The sequence below is a fragment of the Scardinius erythrophthalmus genome (genome assembly GCF_964197995.2).
Source record: "Scardinius erythrophthalmus genome assembly, chromosome: 17".
Lineage (NCBI taxonomy): Eukaryota > Metazoa > Chordata > Actinopteri > Cypriniformes > Leuciscidae > Scardinius > Scardinius erythrophthalmus.
Window position 1 is genome coordinate 11,126,410 of NC_138237.1, and position 22,420 is coordinate 11,148,829.

At 36.4% G+C, this 22,420-nt stretch overlaps 1 protein-coding gene across 2 annotated transcripts in view; it reads left to right on the plus strand.

Moving 5' to 3' along the window:
• Positions 1 to 402: 402 nt before the first annotated feature.
• The window catches only part of ccbe1 (collagen and calcium binding EGF domains 1), a 55,113-nt gene continuing 33,095 nt past the window's right edge, over positions 403 to 22,420 (plus strand). Inside the window, exons 1-3 of one of the 2 annotated variants that reach the window (XM_081390443.1) lie at positions 403 to 460; positions 556 to 670; positions 795 to 875. In XM_081390443.1, coding sequence (XP_081246569.1) covers positions 564 to 670; positions 795 to 875 — 188 coding nt within the window. In that variant the 5' untranslated portion in view covers positions 403 to 460; positions 556 to 563. The other variant, XM_081390442.1, reaches the window with a different exon arrangement.

The window sequence follows — 22,420 nt, forward strand, 5'->3', positions numbered from 1 at the left end:
CTTGTCATAGGTCATAGGCCAATGCAGCATCTTTTTTTAAGAAAAGAAAAAGATACATGCTGAAATATCCGCTAATCATTTTGACATTTTCCATCTAAAACTGTTAACCCTTTTCCCAATTATTCTATGATTATAATTAAAAATCTCATTAATTGAGACATATATCTTCATGTTCAGAAGTATATTTATAAATGACATATTTATATATTGTATATACACACACATTCGTGTCTATTTAAGCATGTTATAATATTATATAAAATAAAATAATAATTATTTAACTCAAACCTCACACCCCCTGGGTTTTCACTTTTTTAAGCTTATTTTCAGTAATCGCTTTACTGTTACGTGCGGCAATTATTAAATATATCTATAACTTGCTTTTCTGAACCTATGGAAGTTGATCAAGTGTTGCAGTAGGAGGGGCCGGAGGGAATCTGCGCGTGGGGCTTCGCAGGAGGTAACCAATCAATACTCTCTCAATTCCTCAGAAACAAGCTCTGAACTTCAAGACACTGGCTTTATTCGGACAAATATCTTTTTATCATCTCGGAGTGTTTGAAATGAGCTCCACGGGCAGAGGAACTCCTCTCAGTCTCGCTGTGGTGGTAATACTCTTCTCATTGGGAACGCCGTGGACTTTCCGAGAGGAGAAGGAGGATGTGGACAGGTAAAGTGCGCGTGCTGTCAGCTCGCTGCTTGCACCAACTCAGAGGATGGAAAGTTTGTTTCCTGTGCGTGAGGAAGAATTGTTTCTGTAAAAAGAAACAGCTGACGTCTTCTTTGTCTTACAGAGAAGTGTGTTCAGAGAGCAAAATCGCAACGACGAAATACTCGTGCGTAAAATCCACGGGAGAGGTGACCACATGCTACAGGTAAGGAACTGTTTACTTGTACATTTTAGCGTTCTGTAGGTTGTTCTCTTGAATATTGTCTGTAATCGCTTTTGTGATTTATTTAACGTTTTGTATTTGAATGAATTTGACAGCTTCTCATATGAATAAATAAGTGCCATGTCTGTCTATCATTGTTATTTTACATGTTTATGCAATGAAACCTGCATTGCTTGAAGTTTTTCAAAAAAAAAAAATCGTATTTGCAGGAAGGCTGCCAAGACATTTTTTGTTGTGAAAAAATTGTTTTATGGTTAAGTTTGAAATAGAACCACTGGCTCCATTTCTGACAGCAGACCGTTTTTAATGTGCCATTGCATTCTACACCACCAACAGTACACAGACTCCAGCTGTGTTTAATGCAGTTCTTATGTGCAGATGGAAGAACCATATACTGAGTTTATATTTTAAAAATGAGACCCACATTGTGTCCTTTCATATTGAAAATGACTCTAAAATCTGTTCAATCAGCCGGTCACGTTCTCATAAAGTGCCCTGGGTGTTCTTTCACTTGGTTAGCTGTGTTGGTGTTTTGTGTGGGGCATGTTAAGTAATCCTGTTTTCATTCCTGTGACCTTTTAGAATTAGTGAAAGAAAGCATGGAGATATTATTCTTTGAAGGTTGGGGATTATGATGCTGGAGGTTTAAGCCGGCTCCGGATGCAATGCAGACCAAGATTCCTCAGCCTTAGCGCAGTAACTTAAGCTAGTTTTGAAAGCAGGTCTCGTCGTTCCAGTCTACTACTTTGCCAAGGGATGGTTAGATTATTATCAAGGTTTATTGTGTTGCTGCACACCCCCTCAGTTAAAGGTATAGTTCGTTAGGTATAAAAATCTACTTACATTAACAAACTCTCATAACTTTTTTAAACCCATATGTTTGAAGAAGTTTTTATGAATGTACTTGACATCAAAGCATGGATCTTTCTGCAAAAGACAGAACGCACCATAAAGTATTTTAAATGTGGTTCAAATGATTCGGTCAAACGGACTACTTTTAATCTTCATAATCTCTTCTTTGTGGTCCATGGATGGCATAAAGTCACACAGGTTTGGAAATGTATTAATAAATAATGGCAGGTTTCATTTTAGGATGAACTATTTCTTTAAATATTTATCTAGAATAGAAATCAATCAAAATTGTAGATGATTTTATTCTCCCTTCCTTTAGCACTTGATAACTGTGGCACTCTCTTCTGTGGTGGTGCATTTCAGTCCACCTGCATGCTGGAAGCTGGAAGTAGCAAGTTAAAGCACAAACTACTATAGTTTTTTATTATTATTTCAGCAGGCGCTGATGTGTGATGCTTTGAAACACTTGCCAAAATCGCTGTTAAGCTTATCCTTGTAAATTCCTGGCGTGTATGGTGCGCCAGCGCTGGTGACCTGTGGAGTCCCTAAATCTCTCAAGCGTGCTTTGAGAGTATTTACACACTGGGTCTCAAGTGAGCACGGTTGTCAGTACCATTTGCTCATATGCAGATCACTAAAATGACTCAATCGCTGTTTTGATATGAGCTCATCGTAAATTAACAGGTGCAGTTAGTATAAGCCACCACACCTCTTTTCGGTTGTGTCTTGGCGGCTCTCAAACTCGTGATGGGATATTTGGAAATATTTGTGTGTCATTTATTGTTCAATTAATGCTTCTGATGTGATCTGATTTGATTTGATTTTCTGCACATCTGTTCTTGTGTTAGAAACATGCCTGCAAGCCAGGGGTTGTCTCTTGAATAGATTATAATGTCTAACTAAGGAGAATGTTCATGCATTGCAGTTTGACATTGTCTTTGGTTGTGATCCATCCTAGAGCTTGATAGCTGTGAAAACTAGCCAGGGATGTAGTGCTAAAACTTTGTCCATCAATGAATGATCCGTTTTTGAGCTCTTATTGGCTCTTATTTTGGTATGTTGTACCAATGTTGTACCAATTTGCTTGTGGCTGACTGATTCAGATGTAATAGGCTGTTAACGATTACATATCTAAATCAAACTACCAGCTGTGCTAATTATCTAATTAAATTAAAGTTTCAATATTTTCTGGAAAAAAAAAACACAATTCTGCTAAAAAATGGATGAGAAAATAATCGACAATACAAAAATAAAACACAAATATTAAAAAATTTGACTTCAAAAGTGTAAATCACATGTTTTTCTAAAGTGACACTTTCCAACAGCGACACCAGTGGTTTAAGTTACATTCGGGAAGCAGCATGTCTATAGCCTCCCTTGAGCCCATTGAGTTTTAACAGACCCCTTAAGTGTGCCATGAGTTTGGTGGGGGGTAATTAAGGATGAACAGGGAAAAGTCACGTGAGGGGAGGCAGTGCCTCGATCGCACTATGATTGGGTAATTGCTGTGTTCTCGCGATAAATCCCACCTCTTGTTTTATGTGCGTTCCACATCCGCGATTCAGCCTAAATGAACGGTGTTAATGGGAAGACTTAAAAAGTAAACAACTCACCCACTTATGATGTCACCACTTTGTCAAGGCAAAATGAAACCTGAAAGTTTTTTTTTTTTATAGTGTAAGTACTGTTTAATTAACCCGGAAACATTAAGTGTCAACATTAAGTGTAACTAACATGAATTTACATTGGAAAAAACATAAAAAAAAACTGTAAGGATAGTTTCGTTCTCATTTCAGAACACCACTGTACGCCTCTGACATTTATACATTATAATTACTCACACTGAATTAACATTAAAGGGGTCATGACATATACAATTTGCCATGATCTTTTTACATATAAGAGGTCTTTGTACCATTAAAACATCCTACAAGTTTCATATCTTAAAACATCCTTTATTTAATCGAGCTCCAAAAATGTCTCATTACGATATTGTGGAATTTGAGACATCGCACTACAAATACATCTGCATATGATCGCCTCCAAAGGGAGACATCAATGAATAGTTATACATCATCACACCATAGGCCCCGCCCACTGGCATCAGTCACTTAACAGCTGACACTTGCCTACACCGGATACGAGTGTCACGTCAAAATAAAATAAAACCCATTATAGTGACTGGCGCTGTCTACACTGAATACAGTATACAGATGCCTGTTCACTCTCTGACATACTCCACACTACAGCCCTGTTCGGGACTGATTTCTTGATCCCGTTCTCGCTAATTACCGCCAGCTTCTGCAACGTGTATGTTCCACTCCCTTGCGCACCCGCAAATGTTCTTTTACAATTGTTGAAATTGTGAAAAAATTACACAAACATTAGGGCTATGCTAAACGTTCAGAAAAACAGGGATAAAACATTAAACTGACCTTAAGATAAAGTAATGCTAGCACCACACATGACAAACACATTCGGCCAGTTTTTTATTAGCCTTATTTTGTTGATAGAGTTTTAACTAGTGGGGCCTAAAAACATATTTAAACATATGCGTAACAATACACACACACACACACACACACACACACACACACACCCAACCATAACAGTTAAACTCTGGTAACCTAACAGGGCATGGTATTTAATTGAATTACTTACAAAATAAATATTAAACAAATTAAATATAAAACAAATTAAATAAAAATTATAAATAGCAAATAAAAACCTCACAAATATCCCAGGTGTTTATGTAGCTAATTAACGTAGCAAATTAAACGTCTACATTAAACGTACTTAAATTAATTAAATAATGAATCATTTGGTCTAGCTACTCCAGATTGCTGTGGAGGAAGAGAATGGTAATAATCGACTGCGGGGAACTTAATTTTCAGCAGAGTCCTTGTTATTCGGCTGTATTTTCTGACTGCTCACTCCCACCCGTAGAAAAGTAAAACCAAGCAGCAACCTTCCGGTCTCTCTCTTGAATCCAACACGGAAGTGACTTAAACTGCAATTTATCAACTGGCCAGTAGAGACAGGCTCCAAAAGAGAGTCAGTCCCATTATAACCCCCCAACTTTACAGCAGAAAAAAAATGTTTACAGCCTGGTACAAAAAGAGGTTTTGGTCTATATAGTTAATTTTTATAACTCATCTGTTTGAATTATATTAAGCCTTAAAGTTCTGCATAATTAAGGGCATGGCCACTGGAATGACAGGTGGATTGCTCTGCTGTCACTACTAGCCGTTTGTCTACTGTCTGTTAGCCGTCACCTCAGCTAATCCCCGCCTCTTTGCCTATTTTCGGTTATCTGGGAATGACGCGCTGCCAAGATGGCGACGGCCGGCTCCACCCACTCTGGGCTTCAAAAATGCTCTTCAGAAACCTACGGGTTTATTTATACTTTATATACGAGTTTATTTATACGGGTATATACTACCATATTTATTTTTACAGTCTATGGGTAAAACCGCCCGCTCCCACAAGATTTGCTTTTGGACCTGCGGGATCTCAATCTCAATGCAGCCTTCTACTCCACGCACTTGAGTCTGTTGACAACAGGACAAATGGAAGAGTAAATGGAAACATAAAGGAACGTTCGCTTTTTGAAGCATCCCGATTAAACGGTTAATTTGCTCATTTTTGTAGAGACTTCAGAAGGATACTAGCGTCAGGAACAAGTGGATGTGTTATTTTTAATGGTGTCATGGATCCTTCCATTATTTAGTGTTAAGCTTTATTGGAGGATATAGTTTTACAGGGGAAAGCTGTGTATTCTGAAAGGCTGCTGGGAAGTTGTTGATATAGTGCCATAGAATTTATAGGTCTTTGTTTTAAATGAAGTGCAGCGTACAAAGTGATTTAGTACTATAGTTTTGGATTAAAAGATGTATTGTTTCACAGGAATGGGATCAGGAACAACATGTGAAGCCAGATCAGAATAGACCTTTCCAGAACTTACTGGAGATGTTTCTGGAGAACTTGGTTGTTGGTAATTCTTCCAAATATTTCTGGTGGTTTTAGGCCTGTTTCTGCGCTCTGAAGGAGAAGCATTCCAGGGCAAAAGGCAAAGTGAACCAAACAGACAAAGGCCATATCATATAAACCCTATCACTATCCCCTTTAGGACAGAAACCCAGCCATGAACTTAAACATAAAGTTCATCTGACCACAAGCACTTGTTCGTCGCCAGCGGCAAGCTTTTTAATTATCGGCTGAACCTTTATACAAACTGGGAACCCTCTAGAGTCCAGTCGCATGTCTTTTCTCACCCCTCTAGTTCATCTTTAATATCCACTGGTGTCTAGGGAGATTATTTCCAAAAGTGTCCATTAAAAGAAACAAGATCCTATTGTTTTTTCAACCCAGACATGTCCAAAAGCTCCTTTGAGCAAATGCAGATGTGTCTGGCATATGCACAGTAAACCAAAACCTGCAACATGGCTTCACAAGGGTACTGGTTACCTACCGCTGAACAGCTTCAGGATTGATCGTTCAGGTACTGTAAGATTTGGGACTTAAGGCTGAAGGACAAATGTTTTCCAAAACATTCCTACTGTCCCTTTTGCCCCATAACTTCCATTGTTTGGACAAAACAAGTATAGCCCTATCCTGCATCCCCCACCAAATGAATACATAAATACACTATGACATTATTGCCTTTCACAAAATGTGTTGTATTGAAGAGAAGACAATTGAAGTTGGAGAATCTGTCAGCGTCCTGTTTCTTTTGTATTTGCAACAGATTTATTATTTGTCTACTTAAATATATGGGGATATTTAAGTTTTCTTCTTTTATTGTTTATCAATTGTGTAAGTCCACAGACGTAGACAAGCTGTGATTGGAACAGAGTGATGAAGAGAAAAATGTGGCACAGATTAGGATCAAAATGTTGTTAGAGAAGCTGATGTGTTCTCATACAAGGTTTTTCAATGTTGTTTTTGTAAATTGATTTTAAAATACATCACTTTTAATTGATTTAGACTTTGCCAGTGTTCATTTTTCATCAGGAACAGTTCATCTTAATATATTTATTATGAGCATAAACTCTGTCATCTAGATTAACACATGCGGAAGCACGTGAGCAGGCTGAAGACGTAAGATAGCTTTACTGCTTAATTGCAACAATATTTAAGGATGATTTATTTCCAGCAAACATTTTATGAAGGTTTTGTCCTCCCCTTTAATATTTAAAAGCCACAAGCTGGAAGTAATTGATGCGAGTCACTCTCAGAGCATCTGCCATTTGGGATTTCGGTACATTTAATTTTATGACTTAGGCAGAAATATCATGCAATTTTACAGTGATTAATTCCCTTCTTGGTTAAGTTGACCAGATGGTTCATATCAGTGAAAGTCTTCATCAATCAGCTCAAAGTGCTCATCAGGTCAAACACGCTGTCATACAAACAGTTTGACCACCAGCTCGTGAAATTCCAGGGAATAGGATATTGGTGTTTTTGACCCATGAAACGAAAAGGGTGATTTAACAGGAAATCCTTTGCATTGTTCTCTGTTGTCTCTTTACGATGTCTGCGGGAATTAATGGCAGCAGATCAAACCATGGTCAATGCACCAGTCTTTTCTTTGTGGTATTGTTTTTTTGAATATCATACGAATTCCTTCTTGTTTGCTCATACAGAGCTCTGTTAAAGTGTTATGGGGTGATTTTATAGCCACAATTATTTCATGCAGGGGTTACGCTGAATATGTATCTTTTTAAAGCACAAATGAGTCATGAGTTCTGTAGATGCTTAAATCAAATGGACCACTGACCACTGAGTCAACACCACTCAAGCTGATTTATAGGCTTTTCAACTGGCCGGTATTTACGACAGGGATGACCTTCATTCTCTTCTCCAAAAACCCCAAAAGTTAATGAATGTCCCCTAAAAAGCGTTTTCAGCGTGCTTGCAGCCAGCTCAGGAACCGTTAGATTGAGTGATACTAGTTGGTATGTGGCCAGAGTTAGTTTGAGATCAATTGAGCCTAGCTAGTCAAAGCATGAAGAAAACCGAATGCATTACCCAACAACCTCTGGAATTTGCACAATTCTCTGATGGATTCTGTGATAATTGCGAAGAAAATAGGTGTTTGTTTTTTAGCAGTCTCCTTTAAAAATGTTCTCTTTGCTTTCCACATCTTGTAATGACGCTGTTTCTTTCAACACGGGTCTGGTTGGTGATGCTGCATTGGAGTGTGTACACAGCTGTAACCTATGAATTCAGATGTGTTTGTGAGCTTTCTTTGAAATATCCGTCTTGAAGAAATTATCAGAGGTGAAAATTGTAACGCCCCATTGACATCTAAACAAATGGTGTCAACTTCAGACAGATTTTCTCATGTGATTTTATGAATATAATGAAACAGTTATCAAATTTGATCATCAGCTGTGGGTTTTATAAAAGTTCTCCATCAAATCTCTCATATAAAATGCTATGAATGGCTCTGAAATTATATAGGATGGGAACTGAAAGGCTAAATAAACTACTGTACTAAGGTATAAAAATGATGCATCCTTGTTTTGTTTTTAATTCGGGACTGTATTTAAATCCTATTTTGAGAAATATACTTCATAAATGATCAAAGTTTTACCGTGTTATTGTGACATGACATTATGGTGTCACATACAAATGATGGCCATCCCTCTCACTGTCTTACATTCAAAAAGGTTAATTACCTGACCACAGTTTTACATATTTTTGCTAATAATCGCTGCTCTTTTTGCAGTAATTAGAAGCAATGGTGGTCTGTTTTGTCTCACTAGTCAAACCGATACAGACTCATGGTTAGGCCGGTAATGGTTTGCTCATGCAATTTAGAAGGTCAAAGGGCAACAACCTGAATAATTGGGGCCTCCTGTGGTAAATCCAGTAAGTCATGTTGTCTTTTAACCAGTTCCCATTACCTCATTTCTTCACTTGTAAGTATCTAATGTTTAAGTTGATATTAACTAAGACATTTTAGTTTGCCATACACAAAAGTTTGGGGTCAGTAAGATTGTTTAAAAGCTTCTTTTTAATTATCTATTAATAATTATCTTATGCTTACCAGAGCTGCATTTATTTGATAAGAAATGCAATAATATTGTGAAATTATGAAGAACTGTTTTCAAATTGAATACGTATTAAAATGTTATTTAATCCTGTGATGCAAAGCTAAATTTTCAGTTAAATACTCCAGTCTTCGGTGTCACATGATCCTTCAGGTATCATTCTTTTATGCTGATTTGCTGTTCAAGAAACATTTATTATTATTATCAGTGTTGAAAACAGATGTGCTACTCTTAACTTAAGCTCGACTGTGATGTTTTGCATTATTTTTCTGTTATCTCTGTAAGGCTGCTTTGAAACAATCTGTATTGTAAAAAGCACTATGGAGTAAGGAGTAAGTTAGTTTATTATGGAGCAAGTTAGTTTATTAAACACTTGACATAGCTACACATCCCAAATGAATGTGGACAATCTTGCCACATCTACGTCGCAGTTCAATTCTTATTTACTTTGTGAATGGAAAAAGTATTGAATAAGCGCCACTGAAATAATGTGATTCAGAACTAATTGTCTAGTTGAACCCCTACCTTTTGCACTATTTCCAAGGACTTGTTTTTTTTTTTAAGTGCCCCATTGTGCTATTTTAAAAGTCTCCTACAATAGATTTACACCCATCAAAGGTCAAAAAATACTTCTTAAAGAGTCTAAAAACAGTTAATTTGAAGATTCAATCTAGTCAGAAAATAGTTAGTTTGAAGATTCAGTCTCTCTAAACTCCTACTCTGCTCTGATTGGTCAGGCGGCTCAGTCTTTTTTGATTGGCCTACCACTTACAGCGCATGTCGGAAATGAAACGCTCATTACCGTATCTGAATTTCAGCTCCGGAGGCTTTCTCAATGCTTGATACACAGTGATGCGAACAGTAACGATGGCGTTGGTTTTTCCCTGTGTTGGGGAGTAGTTAACTACAAGTAGCGACGCTACTAACTTAACTACATTTTTCAGTAGCTTGGCAGTAGCTCAGTTGCTTTTTAAACAGTGTAGCTTTTCCAGTAGCTAACTACTTTTTGCAGCAAGTAGCGGTGTAGCGCGAGCAAAAGCTACATTGCGTTTTGTCGAGCCTGCCCTGCGCGAATCAGCACGATGCAAGGATATTCTTCTTCTTGTTAGATTACAAACAACTTTTTTTGCCATTACCGCCACCTGTTGTTTAATCACGCATCTTGCGGCCAACGGTTCACTGACGTACAGAAGTGAGTAGACACACCCATATTATCCATGATGGAGCAAGACGTGGCGGCAGATTTGGAGGATGGAGAAACAATTTTGCACTTTTGACAAACAGTCTGAGATATTTGAGTGTTGTGTGTAATAAAACAATACTCTTTGAAATCATAATTGTGTTGCATTGTTTTAAACACTAAATATTTTACTTAAAACATTCCTCAGACACTTATTCAGTTATTTAAATATACGTTGTTCAAAAAAATCTAAAGTAGTTTCAATGTAGCTAGCTACTTTTTGATAGTAACTTGTAGTGTAGCTAACTACTTTTCCAAAAGGGTAGCTTGACTGTAGTTTAACTACTTTAACTTCCGAGTAGCTTGTAGCTTGTCAAACTACAGTTTCAGAGTAGCTTCCCCAACACTGGTTTTTCCGTAAAAGTTCCATTGAGCCCTCATCCTTTTGAAGTGCTGATCACAGCACTGAAAACAGCGTCTTCGCGGCAACACGAACCAAACTCTTTCAGGCCTCAGCTACAACTACAATGTAGACAATGAAGAACTTGGGCTGGCATTTTTGCTACATTATGTAAGTACGTAACAGGAAGTGAGACTAAATTGCTGATGACTTATTTCAGCAGTTCGAAATCTATTCTTTCTTTTAGGAGACAGTAACTTTTATTTGTCGTGCAATTTTCTTTAAAATTTTCCAGACCTTTTACATTTACAAATGGCTATATTACACTCTGCATGAAAGGTAATATTCGAAAAAGCTTAATGGGGCACTTTAATAAATTCAGTTTGTTCCATCACTTGAATTGCCTTTGGTGTAGGTTGGGTTTTTTATGGCTGGCTGCGTGTGAATCTCAAAACCCTCAAAGACATCGTTGGCAGGACCCTTTCTTCTCGAGTTCTGCCAGTCGTTCAGGATGAATAACTCAGTACCTCAGTTCATTGAGAAACCTCTCGGCTAAAGCGAATGTAGTGTTCTCTCTCCATCCTGGCATTAGGGAGATCCGGGAAACTCGTTGTTAAAAGCCCATTTTTTCCAGTAGTTGACTGAAAAAAGCAGAGATCTTTTCGGCACAATCTGAGAGCACAGTTGAGCAACAGGGAGTCTGCAGTGCTGTTTGGGATATCTTGGCAGGCATGCGGGGGAGAGGACGTGTTGTTTTTGTTGTGTTGCATTCCTCAGTGATGTATGAAATGCTTTGGAACTCTGGTCTTGCTCTCGTTCACGTTTTCCGATTACGCATCATTATATCCTGCTATCCATCCCATCTCCGTTTTTCATCCTTTTTTAATGTCATACATAGGCATCATTTACAGTAAGGACAGTGACATCATGTTCCCATTACTTGCGACAGTCATGTCTCTAATAAGCATCTCCATTTCTGAGGCATAAGTGTGTGTTTTGTTTGCATGTGTTTTCATGAGTGTCGATCTGCTGGAATTTTGTAATTTGTTTGCTGAGTTATTGTTGCATTTGTGTCCAGCGGCGTAGAGCGTCCATGTTGTCTACCACACACAGCTGTGCGCTCTACCTCCCTTTTGCTTTTCTGCGGTCCACTGTCCGTTCCAGTGAAATCACAAATCAAAATGCAAACAAATGTGTTCCCACTGCTGATATACATCTTTGTACAGCTGCAATTTTGGCTTATTAAAATCAAGTCATATTAGAGTGGGCTAGAACCCTGAATGTTTCGTACTCAAAGCGAAAACTGCCATGTCATCCATCCAATTCAATTTCTTATCCATGCTTTTATCAAATGACCTACAGAATCAGATGTACCGTACATTCCTGGAAAGAAATGTTGAGAATAGCAATTCAATCTGCTATTGAAATTGCTATTTTAATGATTTGAGTTAATCGTTATTGGTTACACTTTAGTTTTGACTTGAGCAAAAATGAGCAAATACTGTACGGCATACCTTATCTATAGATAATTTTTAACAGTAACATTTTTAACAGTAAAATATGTCATATTTAAATTATAATTTAGCACATCTGTGCCCTATTTTAAAACACTGTTTTTTCATTCACACACATGAAGCACCAGTCCTATAAATGCAGAAGTGAAATTTCCATGTCAGCCATTTGATTTCCGACCTGGCAAGATTTGTGATCCACCTGTAAGCAATTACAATGCGTGTAGATTGATATCTGCCATTAATGTAGGTTTCTTATTGTTCTCATGTCAGTCTTTTTGAGAACATTGTAGAGCAGAGGCAGTTAACGAAAACACTGTGTAGATGTCACCAGAGGAACTCAACGTTTATGTCATCAGCTGTCCGTAAATGAAATTGTTTATACGATTCCAGTGTTTTCTGCTATGATAAAATCATTGCATAAGCTGCTGATTGTGAAACCATATAGTGCTGCTTGAATTGTGCATGAACCCATTTTCCTCGCATTTTCAAGGCTGTAAAGATTTGAAGCGCCTTTTTTTTGGAGCTGTAAATAAGCGAAAGTTTCTTTGTCGTTTCTTTTGGATGGCCTTCAGTAATTTATCTCCACTGTTTAGAGAAACAGAAAAATTATACAGTCTTTCCCTCCCCAGAGCCATTTGTCCAGCCATTTTTATTGGGTTAGCCATGTTAACAAAGCATGTTGTTGAAGTTATGAAGGATAGGAAGACATAATTTGCTTTTATCTACAAATATCTACTGGATTTATTGACAATTTTTTTAATTAAAAACGACATTTCTGCATAACACATTCTTTGCCATGTTTTTCAACTCTTTTCAGATGATGTCAAGCAGTAGTTATTTGAGACATAGAGGCATTGATTGATGTTCTCTAAATTTAATTGCTTATGTTTTCCACCCAGAAAGAGCCAGAGGCAAAGCCAATGCAAGCAGTTATTCGTTTAGAGAGTTTGGATGAATATAACATTTGACAGGTAGCTCTAAACAAACCCAAATTAATGGGTTTAATATTCAATGTATATGGCAGTCTTAAATCTCAACCAGTGGATAGCACTGGCGTTCTTCCTAGGCTCATGATATGTAATGAAGTACGCTGGTATTGGAGTATCACAGCAGGATATCTTGTGATATGCCAGAGGATTGGCAAACAAGCGCTATAAATGTCATATATATCTGTTAAGTCTCATATATCATCATGAACACGCTTGGTAAGAATTCTCAATCTCTAAGGCAGCCATAAACCAAAGCTGTAGGCAGTCTTATTTTATTTGCAGGATTATACCATTGCGTGACTTTTTATAATAAAGCAATATTGAGTTCAAGATGAAATCATTTGATTCGGTTCATTTCGCTAGTTCATATTTCTGGATTACTGAAGGGAAAAATGTCCTATTTATAGGTACTGTGTATTGGAAGGTTACAGAAGGTTATAGATGAATTCCTACAGAAATGTAAGTAGTTTCCCAGTCATTTTCCTGTCCTCATGCTCTCACCAGGCCAGATGAACTTGCATTTTGCTGTTACATAATGCATTAAAATGTAGTGCTGCATGTTGTTTATTAGTACAGAGGGATCAACACACTATTTGGAGAGCTTTTGAATTCCCTTTCAGAGTTGTCTGTGGATTGTCCTTCCTTTCTGATAGTCTCTATGTTTGTGTGCCAAGCTTTAAGAATCTCTCTTATTTGTGGCAGGATGTACCAGGGCAATACACAAGGCCATTGAAGTGAATTACAGAGAAAGGTCATTTTCTGAGATTGAAGTAAAGTGCCCTCTTCAGGACACATTGGTCATTCTATGAATCTGGTGCCTTTTGAGGGCCTCAGTGATATGTAAAAATGACACATACTCTATACACTTTTAACAATGAATTGTTAAAGGTCTTTTTTTTTTTGGTAAAAGCACCAACAATAGTCAACCCTATAACCATGGTTTTGTACTTTGCAGAAATATCTAAAACTCTAATAACTCTTACAAATTTCCTCTATGGAGGACAATAAAGAATGAATCTGAATCTGAATTTAATGGCCCGTTCACACCAAGGCACCAGCGGACGATAGCACTGCCGCTTTAAAGGCTCAAGCTCTTTAATGTTGGAAAGATTATGATTGGCTAGAAAGATATGATGTTTTATCATTCATCAGCTGGAAAAAATCTGCCTGAAAGTGATTCCAACTATATAATTTCTTGGTGCCATTATCGTTAGCTACAGTTGTGCTGTGGACTTTGCTATTCTTTTATATTTAGAGCAATTTTTAGAACTATATCTTTATGGTTATATTTATGGTTATCGTTCTTGGCGTGAACGGGCCTTTAATCACGTTACTTCTTTGAGCTCATTGTTATATGGCGTAATACATAATTTACTAAATTTAAATTTAGCTTATGATGGCTTAATACTGTCTACAGTACTTAAAGCCTGCGGCACCCCTTTCAAATTATGAACTATTTTATTTAGACACAAAAACAGCACTATAAGTGTGTACAGAGTTAAAATTAGTACATAACCAATGATGGATTTGAAAGTGCTCCAAAATTGCCTTTACGCTCTCTCCTAAGATTGACACCAAATGACCATTTACTTTTTTCTGTTCTTTTTTGTGTGTAATTTACCTATTTTTTTAATTATTTTTTAATCAGGGCATATGATGTCTCTATTTTTCATAGCCTTGGCTTGAGTACTTAATCATCGTTTACTGTTCATTTCATTGAATGTGGCTGGCATGGTTGTTACATTCCTTTGCCAGGATTGTTTTATCCAAATGATAGTAATGACCTTCATGATCCTTTATAAGTGCTTCAGTTCCCATTGATTTTTCACTTCTGAGGTCAGGTTTCAGCACTACAAAAACTACCAACAAAGAAGAGCTTAAAGAAAAACAGACCTTCAACCAAAGGGGATTTAACTTGTTTAGGCTTGGATAAATATCTCTGTTTGCATCTTTGTTTGGGGCTGTGAATATTTTCAATGTGATTACCTTTTCATTTATATTAATAATGTTTTAGATGATCTTTTTTTAATGGCAGACATGGCAGATGATGAGCTGTATATAATTAAAGATGACGTAAATTGGCACAAAAACAGTACAATTGTGTAATTGTGCATTAGTATCATTTTAGTATTTTGTGCCAGACTTAATACTAGCTGTCTAGACCTGTTAGCTGGGCACTGAAACGTTTTGTAATCCATGAGTTTCAGCGATCGGGTCAAATAGAATGTGAACGAGCATGTTGGTAGCTAAAACGTTCACGTATTTGCCAACAAATGATGAGTTTGATCCGTGTCTCTCTTTGGTGTGGATTAGCCTCAAGGTTTTAGCTTGGCAGAGGTCCACTCATCCTGTCTACATATTTACCTCAAAATTCCAAGCTTCTGTTAATCATAGATGATTCGTTTCTTGCTCATTATTTGCTGTTATGGGTATGGCATGTGGTTCTATAAACTTGTTTAATTTGCACAATGCTATGATAGGTTTGTTTGTTCATGTTTAGCTCACTTGTAAAAGCATGACTGAAACATCCTGTTTTACTAAATATTTGTGCGCTGCTTGCAAAAGCTATAGTTCTAACTTAGGAAAAATATTGATTTATTTACTTTGCTGCACATTCATTGTGTATTTTGCACATAGCTTGCTTTGTGCGTTAATTGACCATTTACCTGAAAATCACTGTTGTAAACAGATCTTAAGTGTCTAATTGATGTATATTTTGTCTTTTACTTTTGCAAGTTTTATTAGCGAGAGGTCCGGAAATGAGTGAAGAAGGCAAAAATGGGATGGGCAATGTGAACTTGTTACCAGTAGGGTTTTGTACATAAAATGTAGTTTGCATTTTATGTATGAACAACTTTAACTTGAGACCTTAAAATGTTTACGAATCCTTTTTACGGTAGATTCATAGAATATAAACTTCAGGAAATTAAATGGGTTAATTTTATTGCATTTAATCAGTGACATAAATGTGATGGCATTAAATGTAATTAATTCCAAACATTTACCTCAAATATATATATATATATATATATATATATATCTCGGATATATATATATATATATATATCCGAGATATATATATATATATATCTCGGATATATATATACCGTTACATACAGTACCGTTTTTAATGTTTTTGAAAGAAGTCTCTTCTGCTTTTCTGATCAATTTATTTAATCAAAAACACAGTAAAACACTACTATTGTGAAAGATTATTACAATTTAAAATAAACCTGTTCTACTTTTATATATTTGTAATTTATTCCTGTGATCAAAGCTGAATTTTCAGCATCATTACTTTGATGCTTCAGAAACCACCATACATTTTTTTAATGATACTTTGAATTTCAAAATTTCGATACTTGAAGTTCTAAAGCATTTATTTGAAATGAAAATCTTATTATGAAGCACATTATACATTTCTTTACCGTCACATTTTATATAAATTTAATGCGTTCTAGCTGAATTTAAATATATAAGCAAGTAAAAAAAAAAAGCACTAATCCCAAACTTTTGAATGTTGAATGTAAAATTTAATGTTATTATGTCCATATTACATATTTCACTGTACATCCAAACTTACAAAAATTCACATGTAATTGTCACATACGAATATCTGAAAACTAATTAAATTAAGCTGGATCTGGAAATTGGAAATTATGTTATCCTTTTAAACTCCACAGTTCAGTGTATCTGAGCACGTTAAACTTTTCAACGTGGCTCCCTCCCAAATTACCTTGTTAAGACAATACCTTAACAGACTCCCTTGTGAGGATGAGTCTAGTCATCACCAAAATAATCTAACCGTTTCAGTCCCCTGCTGTACTGGCAAAACCCTTGGCTCTTTCCAACTGCATGAACAATAGCACTGTCACTCTGTCTTTGCCACACACTTATCCTTTTTAAACATCATTTTGACATTATTCATTTGCCCCTTCCATGGTTTTGGGGGGGTTTGTGTTGAATAGGTGCCAATAGTTTGAATGCAGACTACTGAGGATTTGGCTTGCTAAGGAGAAACAGATGTTGGCTTTGGCCTGAATTAAAACAGGATGGTCGAGACACAGGTTGATGATGTATAGGGCTTTGTACTGTGTGTGTGGATGTGTGTGTGTGTGTGTGTGTGTGTGTGTGTGTGTGTGAGAGAGAGAGAGAGAGAGATGATTATTATTAATGATTATTTAAGGTGAATGCAAGAGTGGCACTACATTTAGCATCTACATGACCCCTCTGGACGGGGTGTAAAAATATAGTTTCCATTCTTGAATCAGAAGCATTAAACTTTAAAACTCAAGCTGAAACAAATCTATGAATTATTATGCTGAATGGATAGTTTGTTGCTTTTTCAACTATTGTTGCGCAATTGGCTTTTCTGAATGCTGTTTGAAAGTTTGAAAAAGAATGAAAGTTTCCAAATAAGTATTTTTGTATTATTATTATTATTAGTAGTAGTAGTAGTAGTAATAGTAGTCATAGTTTTATTTATTTTACACCTTTCTAAAAACCAAGATTGCTTTAAAGAAATCTAAACAAATGAATTTAATGAATTTGAATAATTATGAATAAATGATTTTGGATCATTTTGGTGCTGTAAGATTTTCATATTTCATACAGGATCCACCAAAGCTATAAATTCCCATCACAGCTAAACTGTGCTTATTTAATTCATATGGAAAGACATTAAATGTGTTAAATTGCATGATTGATTTGCAGTGGATAATGAAGTAAAGCATGGATTGTCAAGAAACTGTTTATGTGGGTTTGCATAGGAAATTGTACAGGGTTCCACAAAACCACAGTCTGGGTTTTTTCTTCCTTTTAGCTGGCTAACGTTTTGGGATTTGCAGTGTATATTTTACTGGCAGAGCTTTTCGTTTCTGTTTTGCTGTCTTGCTTTATAGACAATTTGTGGTCATTTTAACTCTTAATTTATTCTGCCATAGACGATAATTTTTAACAAGCCAAAGGAAATGTTCTGCACTGTGCTACAGTAGTAATAATTTTCTATTGCTAGCAGCTGGATGCTCAAGCGTTCGGATGCCAGGCCGGTCTTTTTTTGTGCATTTTGTCTTTGAACCACCATTATAATCTTGTATGCTACTGAATTTTAATATTTTTGTCAGTCAGATGGACTTTCCAGGTCATACATAAATCTTAGTCACTTAGACATACTGCTTTCAGTTCAGGACATGCAAATTGTACAAGCTCGGTTTTCTTGCTAAATCGCAGGGAAAAACTTGGTCATCTGATACCCCATAAGCCTTTGACTCTCCAACAAATTGGATGTGAAGGAAAAAACTTCTTTGTCTGAGAATGCTTTAACTGCAGCTATTGCTAAAATCGCCTTGTTGACGTATATAATATATTTTCCGCTTAACTGAATCATTTGTTTCCAAGCAACAACTTTTGTGCTGATTTGGTGTTTTTGTAAACCTCTTTCCAGAGGTCAGTGCCTCCAGGATTTATTTTTCACAAAACAGGGACGTGTTCATTCATTCATCCCATCATTCATTCATGTCCTTTGGCAGTAAAGGTGTCACTTTCTATAAAGCGGCCCAAATGGTCAGGCTAAGCACTTGACATTTTCCTGGAAAAACCTCCCGTTACTGTGCAAATCGTGAGTCTATTGAGGGTTCCAGTAGTCGAAGCCCTTTCTTCATCATTGATCTGGCCCAAGGCCAGGGGTGTTGTATGGTTCGAGTTAAGAGAGTATAAAGTGCAGAGAGGATGTCCGTAAACGTGGATTCTGCATAACAACCTATGGACGGGCATGTTCTCTGTAATTTCCGGGGTTGTCAGGGTGAGAGACATCACACAGGTTAGATTCAGTGCCAGTCCTCCTTAACACGCTTCTAAAGATACCTTCACTTCCTCCGCCTGCTGTATATTGAAGCCAGACGTTGCAGATTTCGGACTGATTTCTTGGTTGTTCACTCGGTTGGTTTCAAGGGTTTGTGTATTTGAGACGACACACATCTTTTCTTTGTTTGTTTTAATTACCCTTATCGTTTTACAGGCTCAAAAGAGATATCGTGTGATATTTAGATGGTTCAGATAACGAAATTGGTTACTGAGTGTCAAGAGAGAGAGATGGAGATGAGGAGAGAGATTGCTCCACATGTGATTACTGGCCAAAAGGAGACACAGAACTGCATCTAACCACAACCACATGGGCTTTGGGGGGTCTTTTCTAGAACCCTACGACTGTTGTCAAGACAACAAAGAATTTGCCATTTCTTATGTCAGTGAGCATGTGCAACAACAAAAACCGAGACGTTCACATGTGCGTCTCAGGTTGGGAATTTTGAAAGTGATGGGAAAAACAAGACCTCACACGATAATGACATAAATATTCTGCAGCAGGTCGTTTCATGTAATTCACGTCCAAAAGTGATTATCAAAGCAGTTTTCTTTTTTTCTTTTCAATTACATTTTGTGAATATTCTGATATTGTGGAGGATGTTGGCCATTGTAGCAGATCATTCTGCACATTTACACTGTGAGAAATGTTGTGATTTGACTGCATGGCAACTGATTTATTATTTTCTGAACATCTGACAATACTGACAATATACAGTTGGGAATGTGAAACTAAGTGTGAAGTGAACTTTATTAAATTAAGCAAACTATTCATGCAGGTTTGATGTATATGGTTTTGTTTGTTTTGGATAAGACAAGGCTTGACAGGGAATTTTGGAGAAACTGTCATATACCCACACTACAGTTCAAACGTTTGGGGTTGGTAAGATTTTAAACATTTTTAATAAGTCTCCTTATGTTCACAAAGTCTGTATTTATTCAATAAAAAAAATACAGTAAAGTTCTGTTATATTGTCAAAACAACTCTTCTATATTTTAATATATTTTAAATGTAAATATTTAGAATATATAAAAATATATTATATATTATAAAATATATCCATTATATTTAAAATTTTGCAAAATGACTTCAGTCCTCAGTGTCATATTATCCCTCAGAAATTGTTAAAAAAAATCTTCATCATGATACTAGGATGATGTGCATGCTTGTTTTGTTAAGGTTTTTTGGGGTGTTTTTTAGTGTGTTGCTATGTGGTTGCTAGGGTGTTCTGAATTGTTGGTTGGGGGGTTGTCTATGATGTTCTAGTCTAGTGCCTTTTTATTATCTGCCAGATGAAAATTATACAACTCATAGAAAATTAATAGCACATCTGTCCCCAATAAGACAATTAATTTGAGGTTTAATTTATTTCTCAGGTGCTGCATGAATTAAGTTTAATAATCAGGTTAGGGGTTTTGAAAAGCTGGAGGAGAAAGCGTTTTCACATCAGAAAATTACACAAGCAGCTGTAAACATTTGATTGAACAGATAATTCTATAATGCAAATGCAAAATCCAATGCTTAGTTAGAAGACACTTTAAAGAGTGTAAATTCCTTCCTCTCTTGTATTAAAGTGGTCATGAACTGCATTGTTTTATTGTTTTATAATGTTTCCCGGGGTGCACTTATAATATTAGTATATGATTTCAATCAAACATTGTCATAATTTAGAAATAAAAGGCATTTTTCCTACTCTGATTTTACCCTAAGATTTAAAAAGGGTTGATTATTGCATTATATTTAGATCTATAGCATTATATTTAGATTGTGGCATGAAAGCTTGCAATGATGAGCATTGCAGCTGATCACAGACATGTTGAGAGCATGAATGCAGTGATCTCATCATTTTAACTCAATTTCTGCACACTAACAAATGCTTTCATCATAACTAAGAGTGCAAACACAATGTAAATAATAGATTTGTTGATTATAACCATAGATTATAGATAAAAGGGACTTTGTTATAACGGGAGTTTTTAGGCGAGAGTCCAGAACTCAGTCACTGATAAACTTTTTGAACGCTTTTTATCACAATTTGAATAACATCATTTTCATCCTACTAAGAGAATCAATGTGAAGTTGACGTTTAGTCTCTGGTTTGATTTACTGACACATTGACAAAAAACATCTGACTGTCCATGAACATATCACTGGTCACAGATTAGGCATTAGAATTAACAGTTACTTACATGTTTTGGCAATACTGTCACGCCCATATCACAAAAGTCTTTTTGCAAATCATGTGCTGAAATTGTGACTGATTTACCAAAGAATCCAAGGTAAAATGTAGAGAATACAAATAAATAATGCTCAACTGAGACATTTACATTGTTGAAAATAAATAACCACATTCCTAGCATTAGGATCCTTGGGAAGGTAATGTTATTTTTAGTCCATTGATTCTGTATCGCTCTTCTCTCCTCGTCAAGTCAAGTCACCTTTATTTATATAGCGCTTTTTACAATAAAGATTGTATCAAAGCAGCTTCACAGTAATAACATGAAAATAATACAACAAAGTTTGTTTCTAGAACAGTAAGGCAGATCAATAATATTGTTGAATATTAAATGTTAAATCCTCGTCATCTCACTAACACACCAGTGGGCGGGGACAAAGTTGCAGTGATGAAGTAGGCTTTGATTTTCTTTCACCTAGGCACATTCGACAACAATAAAAGCTGTTTTTGTACTAACAAGGAAGTTTTCAGTTCTGAAACCTACAGGATATTCTTACAGTATGATGACCTCTTATATGTCAAAAGCTCAAGGAAACTTTGATTTCTCAGTTCATGACCCCTTTAAAGATGATTTTGAGGCAGCATAACCAAGAAGTCCCTCAAGTGTACTTACTTTTTTATTCTTTTACACAGAATAGTACAAGGGCTTTTGTTTTCGTGGCTTGTGCGTGACCACTGTAAAGAGCACCATGGAGACCAACTAAACTTTGGCTGGTTAACATTTAAGATGACTAGACAGTTCAGAAGCGTAAAGATTTGATCCAGCATTATTCTCTTACAGAAAAGCTGCCCAATCAGAGCGTCACAGACGCTGACCTGTGCACAGCACGTTTTTGGAGTAATATCATTTTTCAAGACAAATTGCCTTGTCCTCTGTACCTAGTACAATTATATCATAAATGCCTGAGTCAATTCAGTCTATTAGGTTTATGTTAGAGTCTCAAGGAAACTGTAGCTGCTGAAATGTGACTTTGAAGGGGGAGTAAAGAAGTAAATGTAACAGGAAAAACATTTTACTCCAGTGAAAAAAAAAGACATGATGAATTATACCTTTCATGAAAAAGTGCAGTTCCTTCTAATGATTATTTGCAATTCGTGATAAAAGGCACTTTTCTCAGGTCTGCAAAGCATCCTGTGGTTTGACAGAGATATTTTTAGCAGTGGTAGGTAGTTCCTCCAAAAATGACGTTTGGAAGAAGAAATATTAAAAAACAAAAAGATATCCAAGCACTTTTCAGAGGTAACTGTTCTTTGTAATTTATGCCTTCCTGTAACAGTATTCCCACAAGGCAATGTGTTTTGGAGACATAACACTAGTATTTTCCGACAGCCGTTCTCCTCTCTTGAACTTTCTGGCGAGGCCTTTTGTTCTCACTGCTCGCTCGAGTAACCTGCGCACCATGACAGACATTTGGTTCACCTCTGCGTCGATGAACGG